The 19,162-nt window shown below is 38.1% G+C and overlaps 1 protein-coding gene across 1 annotated transcript in view; it reads left to right on the top strand.

Moving 5' to 3' along the window:
- The window catches only part of CDH7 (cadherin 7), a 119,162-nt gene extending 103,024 nt beyond the window's left edge, over nt 1-16,138 (top strand). The window contains exons 10-12 of the mRNA XM_003788408.3: nt 96-213; nt 3,687-3,938; nt 14,567-16,138. Coding sequence (XP_003788456.1) covers nt 96-213; nt 3,687-3,938; nt 14,567-15,060 — 864 coding nt within the window. The 3' untranslated portion in view covers nt 15,061-16,138. The remainder of the gene's footprint in view (nt 1-95; nt 214-3,686; nt 3,939-14,566) is intronic.
- Nucleotides 16,139-19,162: the final 3,024 nt, after the last annotated feature.

The following is a 19,162-nucleotide window of genomic DNA, read 5'->3' as shown; positions in this document are numbered from 1 at the left end:
GGTATTTATGTTGAGATGGACAATTGCTCTGCCTTGCCTCACAAAACGTATCGTGGCACCACGACAGGGTCTCACATTTTACCTTCTTTATCCAGGTTATCCAGAAAATCAGTGCGGTTGACCGAGACGAACCTTCCAACGGACATCAGTTTTACTTCAGCTTAACAACAGACGCCTCAAATAATCACAACTTTTCACTGAAAGATAACAAAGGTGAGACATCACTGTCACTGGTGGGGACAGCAGGTACAGACTCTCTAAGCAAGTATGTTTCTCCCTCAGGAATGCTGATTATGGATTTTTTCTTAACAGCAGGAACATTAATTAAAGGGCAAAGAGGCCCTCAAGTAATTTTTATCTATGGATTTGCTGTCATGGAGGAGAAGCTGTTATTTAAATCATTTTAGGGCTGAAGTCAAATAGAAGGGAAAGTTAGATCTTTCTCCTTTATTTCAGACATTTGCTTCCTTATTTGCATAACAAGCCAAATAGTCAAATATGTTGAGGGCCAGTGAAATGCCTCAATTAGTATGTCCTACATAGATACAACTTGAAACATTAGGAAAACAATGGCACTTTACGCATTTTAACATAAATCAACTTTGACAATATCTTCAGTAATAATATCCATTATTCTTTGTTTTTACACAAACATAAAAGTAATCCATACAAATAATAAGATGATGATATACTTTCGATGCTAAGAAATATAAAATTAAAAATAACAAAAGAACTCCCTCCCATGCCTAACCATATTCTTGCTTCAAAGGTAAACACTCTTAGCATTTCCTAACTTATAGAAACATTTTTACTAATACCTATAAGTAAATTCTTGTTTTACTTATTAATGTATACTGAAAATTAAAAAACCTTTTAAAGAAAGTATGAGAACCTGCTATTATCTAATTTTGAACTTATATATTTCAAATTGTTTTCATTCAAGATACTTATTTTAGGCTCAGCACCTGTGGATCAAGTAGCTAAGATGCCAGCCACATACACCTAAGGTGGTGGGTTCGAATCCAGCCCCATACACCTAAGGTGGCGGGTTCGAATCCAGCCCAGGCTGCCAAATAACAATGATGGCTGCAAACAAAAAATAGCTGGGCGTTGTGGCGGGCGCCTGTGGTCCCAGCTACTTGGGAGGCGGAGGCAGAAGACTCGCTTGAACCCAGGAGTTGGAGGTTGCTGTGAGCTGTGATAGCATGGCACTCTACCCACAGGGACAGCTTGAGGCTCTGTCTCCAAAAAAAAAAAAAAAAAAGAAAAGAAAAAAAAGATACTTATTTTAGCAGAAGAACATTTGAAACTGATAATTTCAGTTTCAAATTTTCAAAGGGAAAATAGTACACGTCAACTATAAGGAAAATGTAGTTCTTTTTTGTTTAGATTTATTATATGTATTTGGTTTCAGAGAAAAATATATAGAAATAGATTTGCTAATCAAATACTGGCTTGTCTAAAAAGACTTGCTCTCAGAAGATGGATGGTATGTGGACTTTTGCCTGAGGCTGCCACATTCTTTAGTGCAGAAAATCCAACTTGGGCCTCAAAAATTCAATCAGAAAATTCTATTCTTTCCTGATCTCATTCTCCCCTTAATGGCAAACTATCTTGTCCCTTTAGTAATATAAAAGGAAGCATCTCCTGTATGTGGGTAACCCCAGACTCTGACTTGTCATACTTGGAAGGGATGACCCTTGTCACCTACATGCACGCCATGCAGATGTGGAGAGGGGAATGTGTGACCTCCCCAGGGAGAATGTCAACATATCCCCCATGTCATCATCCAGTGCCACCAGGATTGCTGTGTAGCCCATACACGATACTGTCTGCATGTACAGGCAGCCACACTACCAAGCGACTGAATATTTGCCTATGTCCAACCCAGAACTCCTTCCCTGCGCTTTGGAGGAAAACATGCACACAGGGAGAAAGTCAGTCCTGTTGTTCTCCATCTCAGAGGGCAAATACAGAACATTCTATAGAGGATTTTTACCCCGTATGTTGGGCATTTCAACTGTGTTCCTTGACTCATTGCCTGTGTGCGTGTGTGCACTATTTTCACAGCAGTCAGCTTAGACTACAAATCAACCCTTTTGTAGAATTTTTGCATCAAATCATACAAATAGTTCAAGTGAGTTAGTAGAAGGCAAAGGCGTAGACCTGTGTGTTATTACGTGTACACGAACACACTCAAGACAGTATCTCTCAACAGTTCCCGGGGTGGCTTTACGGTGAGTACCTTCCCAAATTCCTGTGGTTTAAAAGAAAACATTTGTTTACGTAAAACCTACCAGTTGGGATCTGAAAAATCAAACAGTTGTATCAGTTTCTAATCTATAATTGCCTGTGAGACATTTTCTGCCGTCTGAGGTGAGCGTGCTGTTGTGCACTGTTTGAGACAGGGTACATTTCGGCTTGCTCTTTCATGACGGGATTGTTAATTCCTTCATACCCACATTGCATAAATATCTTTTTGACAGGCTGGGATATGTACAGATAAGTACACTGGATGGAACTATGGTTGCGACTTTCCTCCTTTTCTGTTACATTTTCATTAATATCTGTACTTTTTAAGAATCCCATTAATTCTCTAATTGGTTATTTAAGATAGTTGAAGAAATTGCTAACAGATAAAAAACTATTTCTGATATAAAAACCACAGTTATATAATACAGTCTGATAACTTTTTGAAATTTTTAAATTACTACAAGTGTTTAGATGAAATCAAATATTGAATAAAAATTAAATAAAAATGACCTGCAATTTTATCAATGACCGAATGTTTATATATATGTGTGCAGTAGCTATAAATGCTAATATAGAATTTTTTTAACTGTATAATAATTCCTCTTATGAATGTCCTCTGTGTGCTCAATTTAAATAAAGCTAAAGTAACTTATTTTCCTTGCTTCTATATTAAGCCTGGAACTTGTCAAAGAAATTACTGAAGATTAATTTTTTTTTTTTTTTTTTTTTTGAGACAGAGCCTCAAGCTATCCCCCTGGGTAGAGTGCCATGGCATTACAGCTCACAGCAACCTCCAACTCCTGGGCTCAAGCGAGTCTCCTGCCTCCGCCTCCCAAGTAGCTGGGACCACAGGCGCCCGCCACAACGCCCGGCTATTTTTTGGTTGCAGCCGTCATTGTTGTTTGGCGGGCCCGGGCTGGAGATTCGAACCCGCCACCTTAGGTGTATGTGGCTGGCGCCTTAGCCGCTTGAGCCACAGGCGCCGAGCCCTGAAGATTAATTTTATTTGTGCTATATGATGGTGCTGCAAAAATATTTAACCTGTTATTTTTACCATCCTTTCTATAAGTTATGGTTTGAATATTTTATATCTGTTTCTTTATTTTTAATTATTAGGGGTACTATCTGTAGTTTTTCTGAAGTTGTACTTAATGCAAAGAGTGATGCGTAATCATTTTCACATTTGCTTTTACGTTATAACTGCTTCCCTGGTCATTACTGTGTAGAATAACATCAATATCTTAAAAATGTATTACACTGGGAATATGTCTCTCTGTCCAAAGGCACTCAGGGAATTGTTGAATAAAAAAAAAAAAAAAAACCCGCAACTCCAGAGCTTTCCCTAATTAAGAAAATCAAAATGAACTGAGTGATTGAAATCAAGTTTGGAGAGACAGAGTCCATCAGACCTGACGTTGCTTCCTCTGTCCTAGACAACACAGCCTCAATCCTGACCCGGAGAAACGGCTTCAGGAGACAGGAGCAGTCAGTGTACTACCTGCCGGTGTTCATCGTGGACAGCGGGTCCCCTTCGCTCAGCAGCACCAACACCCTGACCATCCGCGTCTGTGACTGCGACGCCGACGGCATCGCGCAGACCTGCAACGCCGAGGCCTACGTGCTGCCCGCCGGCCTCAGCACCGGCGCGCTCATCGCCATCCTCGCCTGCGTCCTGACCTTGCTGGGTAGGTGTCCTTCCCAGGGCTGGCCGGGGAGAGACTTCAGAACGGTAACTGTTAATGTAGCCTTCCCCTCGTTTACTTAATTATTGTGTTAAGACGCTTATACTCTGCGCTCAATAGATTTGACATGTACCTTTGCAACATGCACGATAGGTGAGGCTGTATTAACTAGCTTGATGTAAGCGTTCCAAATCGTATTTTAAATCAGCACATTGTACCCCATAAAGGCATTAATGTACACCCGATCTATGTGTTTATGACTTAAAACAAAATAGTAACTGTGCCGTTACACCTTTAGCGCCTGTTGGGAAAACGGAAAACGTGCAAATATTCCGCTGGACGCTGTTTTGCTACTCAGTGACACAGTTGCCAGTCACACTTTCCACTCGTATATTAAAGTAGAGATCAGAAAATATATATTAAATTTATTTTCAAACACTACTACAGATAAATACTTTATGCTTAAAACTGATGTTTTGCAGTACACTTTTTAAATCTACCTTACCCTAGATGTGTGCTTTCCAATACTCCACCGAGGAAGTGCCCTAGACTAGAAGTAACATTGTTATATTGTTTTGATGATGTGCTTATTTAACAAATTGCAGCTTTATATTCTACCTTTTTGAAAAAAAGATTAAAGGTGGCTTTCTTAAATCCATCTGCACATGTTAAAAGATTGCAATTTCAGCAATGCAAATGTTATAATTTGCTAAGTACTAACATATTTAATTGTACTTTTATGATTACATTATTATTTGGATAATTCGATTTATCATTCATATTGGAATTCAAATTCTTTTCAAGAGATTATGCAGCATGCTTTTAAAAATTGAGAGGCATCCAACATGGACTTTGGGTCATGGGTTTATTCCTAAAGCATTTCTATTTTCCTTTATAGAATAAGTTTCCTTAACAAGGACAGCCTGGTCTTAATATTTCACCTCAGACTACATTGTGTGTAACATATTTTTATAAAATTAACATTCACACTGGTTGTCAGCATTTTATAACATTTAAAAAGTAGATCTATGGGGTTAAGTAAACTTAGCTTTTATTTCTGCGATCAACAAACACTAGTTTTCAAGTAGGGGAATATTTACCCCTCTATAGATGGCTTCTTAATCCAAGAGGGCAAAATAATAAAAAAATGGGCGACACCTGTGGCTCAAGGAGTAGGGCACCGGCCCCATATGCCGGAGGTGGTGGGTTCTTAAGATATTTGTAAGAATTAAATGAGAAAATTTATGTATAGTACCTACCTTCTAGTAAAGAAATTAATCCGTGTAATATATGTAAAGAAGACTACCTGCCATATAGCGAGAATTCGATAAATTTTAAGTGTTGTTGATAGGTAAAAAAAAAACATTCTAAGACCTTATAGGCAATACATTTTAAACAGTCTCATAAAAGTGAAAATTATTATCTTCAATAACATGAGCTAAGCAAGTAAATCTAGAAACAAATAATTAAACTGTTTTTTAAAATAGAACTTCATGGAGGTGCAGAAAATTTCAGAATTTCATGAGAAATGGTACGCAACCCTGGTTAGAATATAAGGGACTAGAATAAAGATTGGAAGAGGTAGAGCCATTTGGAAACATTCTATTGGTCTACTAGATTCCAATATAGAATAATAGAGGTGTAAACTGCATATTTATTTTATAGTAAGATAATAACCACATCAGAATTTAAAAAACTCCCCTTCATCTTCAACTCTTATTCCTTAGCTTGAAAGCACAGTTAGAAACAATAATGAGAGTGGAGGTAGATGAGGTAGATGGATGGTGTGCGGAAGACTTTAAACGTTACCTGTTTATCGCACACGACTTAGCTGACACTGTACTTTAAAGGGATAAGATAAAACTGTGTTCCCCGGATCTTAATTATTCTCAATAGTGAATTTGCTTCTGCTCTTTAAAAGCAGACAAAGATTGCTTCATTTTTGGTAAATATTTACTTTCACCTGTGATTTGGGGGCTTCTTGCAACTGGGGTTCCTTGACAATTCTAATTAGTTAAAAATCGTTAAGTAACCATTACTGAAAGTTAAGTGAAGTAGAGGGTTTTTTAGGTTTCATTCTTGGATAACTATATATGACTGTGTGGGGGTGGGCATGTGTGTGTGTGAGTGTGTGTGTGAGACATTTTGTCAACATTTAGGTAAGTCTGACTACTCTTTCTGTTAAATTTGAGCACATGGCCTAAGTAGACACCAGCTTTGGAATACTTCTTCCATGTCTAAGGATCGAGTCTGTATACCTTGTATTTTATTCATTTTTGAAAAGTTGCTGCAAATCTTCAAAATTATTACATCAATCCAGAGTATACTGCACTGAAATACAGTTTGAAAGTAGATGCTTTTGCCTTCAGCTCTTTCTTTGTTGTTGTTGTTATTGTTGAGACAGAATCTCACTCTGAAGCCCTGGGTTGAGCCGTGGCATCATAGCTCACAGAAACCTCAAACTCTGGGCTTAAGCAGTCCTGTGCCTTACCCCCCAGGTAGCTTGGACCACAGATGCCCACCACAAAAGCCAGTTCGTTTTTCTATTTTTAGTTGAGATGAGAGTCTTGCTTAGGTTTGTCTCAAACTCCTAAGCTCAAGGAATCTACCTGCCTCAGCCTCCTACCTAGAGTGTGGGGATTACAGGTATGAGCTCCACACCCAGCCTGCTGCTTTCATTTCTGTGACTACAACAAGAATCAGTATTTTCAAATGCTAGCATTTTAGCTCTAAAGTGTGGATTCTCTGTCTTATTTCTAAGTTTTTAGAAACACATAATCAGGAACGCTTATGCTCTTTTGGTTCTGTCACGGGTGTTGTCACCTCTGGATTTCACCCATAGGAGCTGAAGACAGCAAGGGAGGTATTCATGGGGTGCAGGTGGGGGACACAGCCTGAAGGAACTGCGTTTCTAGTGCACAGATGATTCCTCCTTTACAACACCCCAAGAAGTAGTGTGAATCTTTTCTCCAAATATTAGGTCTCAGGATTTGTAACTCACACCTTTTTAGACAAATATTATTAGAAAAAAGTAAGGTGAAGAGGTAGGAATACAGAACAAGAACTTGAGAATTAACTTTAAGGATGAAACTGTAGAAACACCTGGGCTGTACAACTTTTTGAAAGGCGTGCTAAGTTCGTGTTCCAGTGATGTGACAAGTTAAAGCTACTTAGGACATGACAGAAGGGAATTCACCAAAGGTTGCCCCAGGGTTAAAACTAGAAGGCATTTCAGAAATCAATTCTCACTCTAACTTCTACACTTTGGAGAGAGGGAAATTGAGATAAGTTAACTTCAAGGATTTGCAGGAGTTCATAGAACAGGCTGGTGGCTGTGATGGGCTAAGCTTCTAGGTTTGTTTACTTTGAATCACTATTTTTGGATTAAACCACAAAGGAAACACGCCTTGAGCATGTAAATATGGTTACTCCTGTGTAGTCCCAAATTAAGACCATCATATTTCATGTTCTAAATTCAACTTATGTGAAGTTGCATCTGTCTGTCTTCACCTCTGTCTGGACTCTTCTAACTTCATGGATGGACTGTTTTCTGATTTCTCCCTCATTCTCACTCTCGTTCTTACAACACTCTCCATTTTATTTGTATCTGAATTCTCTAAATGAAATGGATGATCTACATCGAAGTACATGAGATTTCCTTTATTTACACGGAGTGCAACTTGAATTAGAGGCATTATGCCACGGTTAGATCATGATCATCAGTCAGGTGCTTCAGGTGTTTGTCATGCAGAAAAATTACATCAGTACTGGCAAGATGGCCTTGTACTCTAAAGGTTGAATAAAAAGTATGGCCCATTACTGACATCAATGCCAACTTAACTATGCATTTTTAATCATAGTTAAGTTCATACATGTTGACATACAGTTATTTTTCCACAAGGGTAAAACCACTTATTCAATAGAAAGAAATTCTATGAATGACCGACACCTTAAATATTACATCAGTGGATTTTTAAAAAAAATAGAATTTCAGCTTTGTCTTAAAATATGGCTTCAATATTAAATACATCTATTCGGAGGATATTATAGCTGGATTTTTTCTTTTCTCTACACAAAGGAACTGTCTTCTGTGTGCTAAAGCGGCCACTGAATTTACTCTATTAAGTTTTGAATTTTTCCTGCTTGGACTTCGAGGTCCAAGTAATGAAGTCCTGTAGCATTCCTTCTGGCTCTCTGGTCTCCTGACACAGTTGGGATTAGTCAGCTCCATACACTCAGGTCTAACGAGGTGTCTGTAGAGACTCGTTCACTGCATGGATTCTGCACCTCCAGTGCATCTGGGATGGTCAGCTTGATGTTTAGCTGCTGTGTATTTCTCCCTCTTTTCTCCCCAATCAAGTGCCTCCTTTAGGGCCAAGTTCTATACTTGGTTTCCTCTTACTGTGGCTGCTCATGAGTTTGTTCCACAGAAAAATACTTTCGTAATTTTTTAAGTGATAGTGACTATTACAGAAGTAAAAAATTATATATACACACACTCACACACACACAAGATATCCATAAAATTTGTGTGCTTTTTTTTTCACGAACTTTATGGACCCCCTGTGTGTGTGTATATATATATAATTGCTGAGAAAAAAACGTCAGCTCCATGTAAAAAATAGATTTCTATCATAATCTATAATAATAGCACATAATTGACGTAGCAGGGCTGGAGACGATAATGGGCAGGCTACAGTTGGCTAATTTATGGTAGCACATATGTTCCTCTTTGAAATAAGCATGAGCGCAATAAAAAATAATTACATTTCAGAGGCTCAGGCTATGCGCTAGACATGAGCTTAAGTGCCTGATAAGCATTATCTAATTTAACTCTCATAACAAATTTCCTAAGCCCTCTTTTTTATATAAGATTATGCCCTCTTTTTTATATAAGAAAACTACAGCTTAAAGGAAATAGGCACAACTTTCTAAGGTGAATGAGTGTATTCACCATTTCTAAGGTGAATGAGTGTATGTTATATGTGAGGTTATATTTCGGTACCACTAAAATAAAATACACAAATTGCCTTTGTGCATAAGACATTTAGAAAAGTTCTAAATACTTAAAGTTTTTCTCTTTCTTGGGTGTGAGTGACTAAAGTGCTATCCTTTTCCAAGTCTCACATTTACAGTAAAGGATTTTGTGATACTTGTTTTGGGAAAGGATAAGATCCATTTGTGTTGTAAAACTTTGCTTTGCCTTGAAACACAGAAAGAATAATCTCCTTTAAGGGTGATATCAAGTCTTTGGTTTCTTTTTCTACTGAAGAGCTAAAAATAGAACTCTCAACAGACATATCAAATCCTGAAGAATTTCCCTACAACATTCCTGCTTCTTGTCCTGATTTAATTTCTACCTACAGGTTTTTCTGAGTGGAACCAGTTATCCTTTCTTGTTCTCATTCCCGTTCCCTATAGTTGAATCCCTAAGTACTTTTTTTTTTTTTTTTTTTTTTTGATATAGAGGCTCTCTGATGTCCTGGTTAGAGGGCAGTGGTCTCTTCAAAGCTAAATTCAACCTCCAACTGCCAGGTTCAAGCAATTTTCCCGTCTCAGCCTCCCTAGTAGCTGGGAGTAGAGGCTTGCACTACTATGCCTGGCTGGTTATTCTGTTGTTTGCAGAGATGAAATCTTGCTCTTGCTCAGACCGCTCTGGAACTCTTGGCTTCAAACAATCATCCTGCCTCAGCTCTAAGTACTTTCATTTTTACACTTGAGTTCTTCCTGAATTAATTCATTTATCTCCCTGTCATTGGACCTGATTTTGTCCAGGGCCCATCTATTCCCCCATCAATTATAGCAGCTGTCCCATTCTCTATCAAATTCAACCCATCAGAACTATAAGGTGAGTACTATGTGCTAGATAATATTTTCTTATTCTCCTAAAATAGTATTTTCATGACTCTTCATTGTCTAAAGACTAAAATTGCAGACAGGCCATCAGCAGGCTGCTCCCTCCCATTCCAACCTTATTTCTACCATGGTGGACTTTAGCCCCATTGCTTGAGTGGTTTTTTCCCAGACTCATCTGCTTTCTCTTACTTTTTCTAGCCTGCCTTGGAAATTCTGCCAGGAATACCTCTCCCAACTTGGGGAGAGGGACCCACAAGTGGTTTCCTGGTATGTGAGATTCTGTTTCCATGGCTTCGAGTCCAGGTTGGGCACTGTCCCCACAGGCTGTAGGCCTTTGTATCTGAGAGCACCTATCCCAGCAGATTAGTCTGCTAATTCGGTCATGTCCTTGTCTGTCTTCCTCGCAGACTCCTCCTTTAGGAATGGAACCCGAGCATTATTCTGTGTTATATCGGGAGCACATATTAAAAGGCTGGTCTGACTCCTAGTCATGCATGCTGAATGACACATGAGTAATCTGAATGGACTCATTTGTGGAAAAGAATATTTCATGTGATTTTTTGTCATTTTACTTTGCACACAGGAGTATCTCCCCTGGACTCCTGTTTTTTCCATTGCCCAAGATACATTTTTAAGACTTTTTTTCCTGAGTTTCAGCCTACCTCTTTAACTTCTCCTGGAACAATCTGAGAGCTCAAGAAAAAAATTACGATAAATTACTAGAGTGGACAGAGAAAATATTAATAGCAGAGATGTCAAGGATACTTTGTTGTAAGTTTAAAATTCTCTATAAAAGTTTTCATTGGTGTCTAATTTATCACAATCATTCACTTAGATTATATCAATTACAAATCTCTATCCTTTGTAAAAATGGGTAGCAGAGCAGGTGCATGAGAGCAAGTTACAATTCCGACTTTTTGTTACTGGGCATCGGTGTGTCTCTCTGACACCACAGATACACACAAAACGACAAGCCGATATGAACTCACCCTTCAGATCTTTGCTTGGATGTCACTTTGGTAACAATTTTTTATTCTGGACCAGGCTGTGCTGGTCCTTCTGTATTTTTTCCTATCATTTTGCTTTTTGAAACATAAATTATTTTACCTCTTTGCTTGAACCATTTCAGCAGCATCAAATGTACTTACATAAAATCCAGATGTGTCTGGCAGTCCACAAAGCAAAGCGTGCTCTGCCCCCTGCCCGCCTCTCTAAGGCATCAGGCTGTCTGATCCTTCACCCACCCAGCAGGAAGAGCCACAGACCCTTTATTCCCATTATTTTCAAACATGCCACCCTTTTCCTAAAACATGCTCCCTTTAGACTCTTGCCAGTCAGGCTAGGACTATCTTTTCGGTCCCAGGTCCAGTGTCACCTCCTCGGGAGGACATCCTCACCACGATGATTAAGCCAGATCCCTTTAAATCCATTATTTTACACCACAATGTGTCTTTGTTTTGTAGGATAGAGCACAATTTGTAAATATACATAGCATGATTTGCTTTGTTAAGTATAAAAGCACCTTGAGAGTAGTGATCATTACTGCTCTCTTTCTCTCTCTCCTTCTCTTTTAAACTTGTGTACTCTGACACAAGTTTAAAAGCTGAGCATAGGGCACATACAGACAAGTATTATAGATAGATTGATTGATTGATTTTTGCAGGTTTATTTTTTTGGCCGGGGCCAGGTTTAAACCTGCCACCTCTGGTATATGGGGCCAGCACCATACTCCTTGAGCCACAGGCGCCGTGCAGATATAATATTTTTTAATTAATTAGCGAATATTATTTATCACAATCTACTATAAAATTTTCCACCTTTCCCACATATTTTAATCACCTCAAGAATAGGTGCAATATCTCTAGCATTCATTCTTCCATCCAATAGACAGAATAGAATAGATATCAAATAAATTAATCAAATGAATATGGGGTCATCATAATCACAAGTGAGGGCATGGCAAAGATCACATTTATTTGTGTAAACCAGCTCCATAACTCAACTTTTAGCAAGACCCAAAGGAATGGGACCTGAATTGTATAAGAAATTTTTGTAAAACTTTACAATATATGACTTAAACACAGAGAAAATTCGGACTCTGTGTAGCAGTATTTAAGCCTCTTATAAATTTAAGTGCATTTAATAGTCATAAAGTTATTATAAGGCCATTCCTAAGGGGTAAAAAACTATTATTACCTTCATTTTGGAGAATGGAAAACTGAGGCGAGGGGAGGTAGAAAATCTCATCTGTGTCCTCGTGTCCAGTTAATACCATAACAGGGCTTCAAAGCAAATGGGGGCCTTAAATAGGCAGGGGCAGTGGGCTTAAGGAGGGCAGTTGGGGCAATTTCTGTGCATCACAATACATAACGACTGGTTAACTGGGATGTGGGATGAGCAGACGTTGAAGACAAAGACGAGGGGAGAATTTGGACTCTTGTTCGGCCCAGCTCAGTGTACAGACCTGCGTTTCTCACCGCACACCTTTCCTGACTCCTGTCTCATCCTTAGTTCACACGCACAGCCACATGTTCGGTACGCACTCTACGTTGCTTGTTAGCTAGTAGTGGTCTTTGTTTTTCTTTCTTTAAAGGAAAACACAATATGTTCATGCATTACGTTTGTGGAACTTTGAATTAATGTTATTGGTAGCCCAGAAAATAATAAAACCTGCTCCATTGCACACCTGCAAGTGCCTGAAATTCAGCTAATTCAACTTAATTATTCCCCAAACTCCTTATGTCTTTAGTGCACCCTGTAAAAACTGAAGTTGCTAAATATTATCATATATAGGTAGGCTGAGTTAGCTACCTAACTAAGGCTTGTTAGTGGCTTGTCCCACGATCATACAGCTATCATGTGGAAAGGTTCAATGAGGCTTTCTTGACACCAAAGCTGAAGTTCTTTCTGTCACAGAATTCTGGAATATACCTTGAAATCATGTGGCTTTGGAGTGTCTAATTCTCAGTAGACAAGAAAGGATAAGCCACTTAATGGGAAAAGATAGTATTAGACTACTTATGGGAAAAGAATAATAATTAAGTAGCAAGTTTTGAATTATGTATCTGTGGTTTTGGTAAATCTGGTTGAAAGAATCCAAATTCCGTAAATAGGAGCAAGAGAGAATAGGTATATACGCCAAGTCAATATGGGAAGGTGGCCATAAAACTCAGAAATGTATCTCCATTTCTAAAGGGTAGGCCATCTACAAAGAAGAAAGCATATGAGATGAGCAATAGGCCAAGGTCAAAGCAGAATAGACAGGAAGGTGCCACAGAAGCAATTGTTTTTACAATATTTCCAATGATTTCCAGTCCAGTGGTTTTCATCCCTCACATTCCTTTTCCTGATGGTAAAGCAGATGGTAGACAAGTACTTCAGACAGCATATACTGTCTCATTAAAGATTAATTCATCTTATTCTTTTTCTTTAAGAAGTACTTTTTGTTTTTTGAAAGTAAACAGAGGTGGAGAATGGAGTAGGCCTCACCCCTTCTTTGTTATGCTATTTATTATACGGACATCCATTGTATCTTTCTTGTTATTTTTATTTTGATATGTACTTTTAATGCCAAAGACTTTACAAGACGCTTTACATTTTAACTCCCCTTTTAAAATTGTGACAATAATGCACCCCCAAACAATAATCCACATCATGTATATTTAGGGCTGTGTAGAGCCCCCAAACCTTAATGCAATAAAATTGTTAAATGGTATTTTATTTATAGACAAATAATGATAATTCATTATTTATATGTTTTTAAATGCTGAAATTTGGGGACTTTTAAAAAAATCTCTTTAAACATAATTGAAGGGGCCATAAAATGTAATGTAATGTGTTCTATATTCAGGGAGCATTCAGTAACTTGGATGCCAGAGCAGTTTCTCTACCAGCATATGTGTAGGAAAAATGCACAGGACATATTGTTTGTTATAACCCAAAGAATAAGTGTAATTGGTCTCCTTTGCCTTCCCACAGACCCACATGCTTTACGTTTTAATTATCAGTTTCAATAGAACAAGAAAAATTCCTGACATTACAGGTTTATTTCTTAAATCTATCTTTGGAAAAACAAGAAAACAAGAAAAATTCTATCATTCTTATTCTACATTACAGGATTATTTCTTAAATCTATCTTTGGCTGATGCTGAAATCTCACAATCTGTGTTCAGTCTCCAGGTGTTTAATAGATGAAGACCAAGATCAGTATTTTATACATGAAAGCGGGATTCCATTTGTTATAGAGAAGCTTTTAATCTTTGTAAATGGCCTGACATGCTGGATTTTATTTAACAGTCGAGTTTCACAGACAAGGAGGAGAAATTTCTTTAGAGGGCCAGACAAAATGCCCTAATCCATTTCGTTCTGAAATTGAGATTGTTAAATTAGACACAAACATTTATGAATGTCACCCGGTCTTTCCAGCAATTAGGGTGTTCAAAAAAATCCGTTCGTGTTCCATGACTTTGAAATTATGATATTTATTCTGAACTGGGCCTCAATTTGTTCCATCAAACGCTTTAGAGGTCGCGTTAAGCAGGAGCACATCCATTCTGAACGAGCGTGGAAAAGGGTTTCTTGATGTATAAAAGTGTTCTATTTTAAAGCCATCTTAGCAATTTTAGCACATCTACGGCGAATGCCCAGGTAAGCAGGAGGTCAATTCATTTCTCTTTAAAGGGAAGAAAATCTCTACATCCCAGGGCTAATCTCGCCCAGATGCTGCGCGTTGGTGAGTTCACTGAGTCTCTCCCTTTGCTGTCTCCTTCCTGCAGTGCTGATCCTCCTCATCGTCACCATGCGAAGGCGGAAAAAAGAGCCCCTCATTTTCGACGAAGAGCGAGATATCCGAGAAAACATCGTCCGGTACGACGACGAGGGCGGCGGCGAGGAGGACACGGAGGCCTTCGACATGGCCGCGCTCAGGAACCTGAACGTGATCCGCGACAGCAAGACCCGCAGGGACGTGACCCCCGAGATCCAGTTCCTCGGCCGGCCGACCTTTAAGAGCATCCCCGACAACGTCATTTTTAGGGAGTTTATTTGGGAACGACTGAAGGAGGCGGACGTGGACCCCGGCGCCCCCCCCTACGACTCCCTGCAGACCTACGCCTTCGAGGGCAACGGCTCGGTGGCCGAGTCGCTCAGCTCCTTGGATTCCATCAGCTCCAACTCGGATCAGAACTACGACTACCTGAGCGACTGGGGACCTCGCTTTAAACGCCTGGCAGACATGTACGGGACCGGCCAGGAGAGTTTGTACTCATAGCCTAGAAACCTTACTAGGAAAGGTACTGCAGGAAAGAGTAACCGCAAAAACAAACAAAAGAAAAGGAAAGAACGAAAACCCCCACGTCTATACAGAAAGCAAGAACTCCACTTGCTGGAGAAAATGGTTGTAAATATTTCTCCATTTTTACCTGTGTGGGTTTCTGCCTTGGTGAAGCGAATCTTCATTAGACTTACCCCAGGGACTTGGCGACCCCAGACTCTGAGCATTCGAAGGTTTTTTTTTTAATAAAAAGAAATGCTTGGTGGTTTGTGAATAGATAGCAACTCTCCTATACCTGCAAAGACCCCACCTCTTGAGTCAGTCGTCCCCTGTATTGTCCGTGAGTGGAGGATGCCCGGCGCAAGCCGCCGCCGTGGGGCTGTCAGAAAGGGGAATAACGCGGTGAGCTATTGCCAAATCCTACAACGTGGAGCTTAGAACATCTTAGGACCAACTGAATTTACAGCAATGCTTTTTGAGCTTGCTATATTATAGAATCCGGCAGAATTTCATTGCTGTTGGTTAGCAAAAATATTTTATTGAGCAATATACAAATTCTAGGAAATTTCACCCTAAGTGAAAGCCCCTCAATAAAAACCTGTAAAATTTGGCTTGCGTAAAATTTATTTACGTAATAAATCATCGCTTATCCAATAAATGATTAAAAGGTAAATTATTTTTAAAGTTTGCAATCGTTTTGAGATACTCATGTAGGTATGACTAAGAAAAAAAGTTGCTGTCTATTCGTTGATCTCTATTATCTCTTCTGATTTGTACAGGAGAATATCTTTTTTTTCCTTTTTAATTTGACACATGGTGTTGTATTTATTTTGGAGCTCCAATCTCCACTAAATTCAGGTCCATCTTCCTGCCTCGTAGTACTAAACGCATAGGAACATGCTGATTTTTCTTCTGGCCTGAGCTACATGGTGCAAATGAAGCGTGGAAATGGAGAAATGATAGCAAAGCAATTGAGCCCTGTCGCAGTTCACATCTAGAGAGGAGCACAGCTACAAGGACACAAAAATTGTTCTTCTGAGCCAAACATAGGAATAAAATATTTGTATTTTAGAAAAGACTTCAGAAAGAATTGAGATTTTCTTTGATGCAAGATTTATTTTTCAAGGTCATGAATTCTACATGCTCCAAAGACTTTCAAGAATCTGTTCCTCGGCCTTTTCTTTTTCTGTAAACATATTGACTAAAAGATTTAAATTTTTTGTACCTTAAACTGGATGATGTAATAAAGTTCAAAACCCCTCTTTAAACTCTGATGCAGACATGTTCCTTGAGAATTAGCAATCAATGTATAATTTCTGTGTGGTTTGGATGCGCCAGGGAGGGCAATTACAAGTAATCACGTGTTTAAGATTGAGATGAGCTTCTTAAGAGAAAGACGTTCATGACCAAAATAATATTTCTACCTAATAATTTTTCCTAGACAAATAATCGTTTAATGTGCATATATTCAAGTAAGAATGGATTTATACTTTCCATCCTTTCTCCTTTTCAAAATGATTCATTGTTGGGTTCCTAATAAACTTACAGACAGTGAACACAGTGTAGAAATTTGTGTTCTGAAAGTACTTCTTTCTGAAAGGCAGATGCTGGAATCGTAATATGTTGATTATACAATAAGAAATAATGTAGGAGTCTGTCAACTTGCAGCCCAACTTTAGAGATGAAGTATATAAAAGTGGCCTTCAGCTTCATAAAAATAAATAATTCAATAAATTTGATTATCTACAAACAGGTCTTTAATTTGAATAAAGTTTTCAAGACATTGTCTTGTGACTAAGTACATGTGCTTCCTGCTGTATTAATATGGAGACATAAAAACCCAATTTTATAACAGAGTAAAAGATACTGTTCGTGACTTTTAGTCACACATATAAGGTTTTCTAATAAAAGAAAAAATAGTACACTTACCCAATTCAATAAAACCAGAGTGCGGTGCAGGAATTTTATAGATGTTAAATCAGCAAGGTGCTGAGAAAACAGTTTGTAATAATCCCTCGTTGTCTGCAAGAAGATAAAATAGTTTAGTGCATTTGGATTATGTTGTCAAAACTGCTGATTATTGCACATATCACCAGAAGAAGGCTTGGATGTATTTTTTAAAAAGAGATATTGCATAATTCACCTTGTTTTTTTTTCCTTTTAAAATGTATATACTTTCTCTTTTATTTTTTTCCCCATATTTCCCATTAATACGTTAGGAAATAAAAGGTTCAGATTTAAATAATGATTTAAAATACTTGCATAAACCCAATGCTTTCTGAGTGGAAGATTATATCAATGTACTATTAAGCTGGATTTAGTGGTATTTTAAAAAATCTTTTAAGATGATCAGAGATCGTAGACGAGTGTTCTTAATATAGATAGAATTTATACGGAGCACACTTCAGCTTAATTGTAACGATGGTGAATTTGTTGTCGTTTGTTTTAGATTTCTTTTCTTTCCCCTAAAATCTCATGTTATGTGTGAGTATCTGAGAAAATAGAGTGAAACTTTGTTTTAGAAACAGAAACTGAAATGGTTGCTGGATAAAATCAGTCTTAACGCTAGTTAAGAGGTTTTCTAAAAGCCATTGAAATAAATATTTATCACCTTTTTGGTTAAAGTCATTGTGCTGGGACCAGCTGGGATCAGCTGGAACCAGTTCCAGGTCCCCAGATCCAGCGGTGCACATCCCTTCCCGACTTCACAGACAGTGACATCGTTCTGGTAGGTTGTAGTCAGCCATCTGTGAATATGCAGACCTCCATATTAAGTGAGCAGCAAATACTACCCTTTTTTTTCTGGAGAGAAAGTAATTAAATGGTTACTAGCACCCTGTTGCTTAAATTACCTGGCAAAGAAAAAACTCGTGATTGTAAATACAGTACGAATGAATAGAATATCAAATAATCATATGAAAGGAATTTATGCTATGTTCTACTATTTAATAGTTAACACTTACATTGAAATAGTCTACTATTAATAGTAGAATATAGCATGTAGTAGATGCACATGGTAGTGATTTCTGGATATCAAATGCTTGCAACTCCATGTATAAAGAGAAAGGATGCATTTCATTATGGAAAGAAATGTGAACACAATTTCAAGTACAGATAATAAAAATTCAGGAAGTTAATGTGTCCATGCAGGGGCACTGATAGAAACTCAGGATATACAAAATAATGCCCACTTAATTTAGTATCTTGAAAAATTAGCTACATTTCACTTGTTACTATCTTTGCCTAAGAAATTCAACCGAACCCCCATTCTGAATTGTGACCAAGCATTATTTTAAATCAGCATAAAATTTTTGAGAACAAAATCTTATCAAGAAAGTAGATTTTGGCCAGCTACTTGGGAGGCTGAGTTAGGAGAATCACTTGAACCCTGGAGTTCAAGGCTATAGGGAGCTATGATCACAGCCCTATGTGACAGAGCAAGACCTGAATCTAATTATCCGTCTCTATTTAGAGATTAGCGTCTCTTTTAAAGCAGTATCCTAAGATAAGCTACTGATCAATATTGGAAAGGACATATAAATGAAAATTGGTCATAATTTGAGGGCTACAAATATTTCTTTCTACAAGCAATCACCAAATGGATGGGGTAATCTTTTCCTTTGCTGTGAAACTCCACGGAGACTGACTACAGTTAAGGTCAAATGAGCGCAAGGTACTTGCAGGGAGTGATGTTTGGGTGAGAATAGCTGCCTTGTCACTCTGCCCTCTGAGAATGTTTTAAATTATTTTACCTTTATGCACAATTACATTTATTCGGTTATTAGCAGACATGGACAAATATTTTCACATAAACAGTATAGCTGTACAAGGTATGAGTGACATTTATGATATGACCCACATATCCACAGAAATCCAAAGAGAATCAGTGTTAACACTTATATTGACATATAAAGTCTAAAGGAGCTTAAGATAAATTAAACATATCACAAGAGACAGAACAATTTAATTGAAATATCTTAAAGTTTACCGAGGGTGACATGGTGAGACTCTGTCTCAAAAAATAAACAAATAAATAAATACCCTAAACTTTGCACCGGCTGTAAATCTTAATCTTTAGATTTCAATGTAGCATCTTTTG

This window comes from Otolemur garnettii, unplaced genomic scaffold (assembly GCF_000181295.1).
Source record: "Otolemur garnettii isolate 467f Iridium unplaced genomic scaffold, OtoGar3 scaffold00027, whole genome shotgun sequence".
Lineage (NCBI taxonomy): Eukaryota > Metazoa > Chordata > Mammalia > Primates > Galagidae > Otolemur > Otolemur garnettii.
The sequence above is the reverse complement of the archived record's forward strand: the minus strand, read 5'-3'. Positions and strand labels throughout refer to the sequence as shown.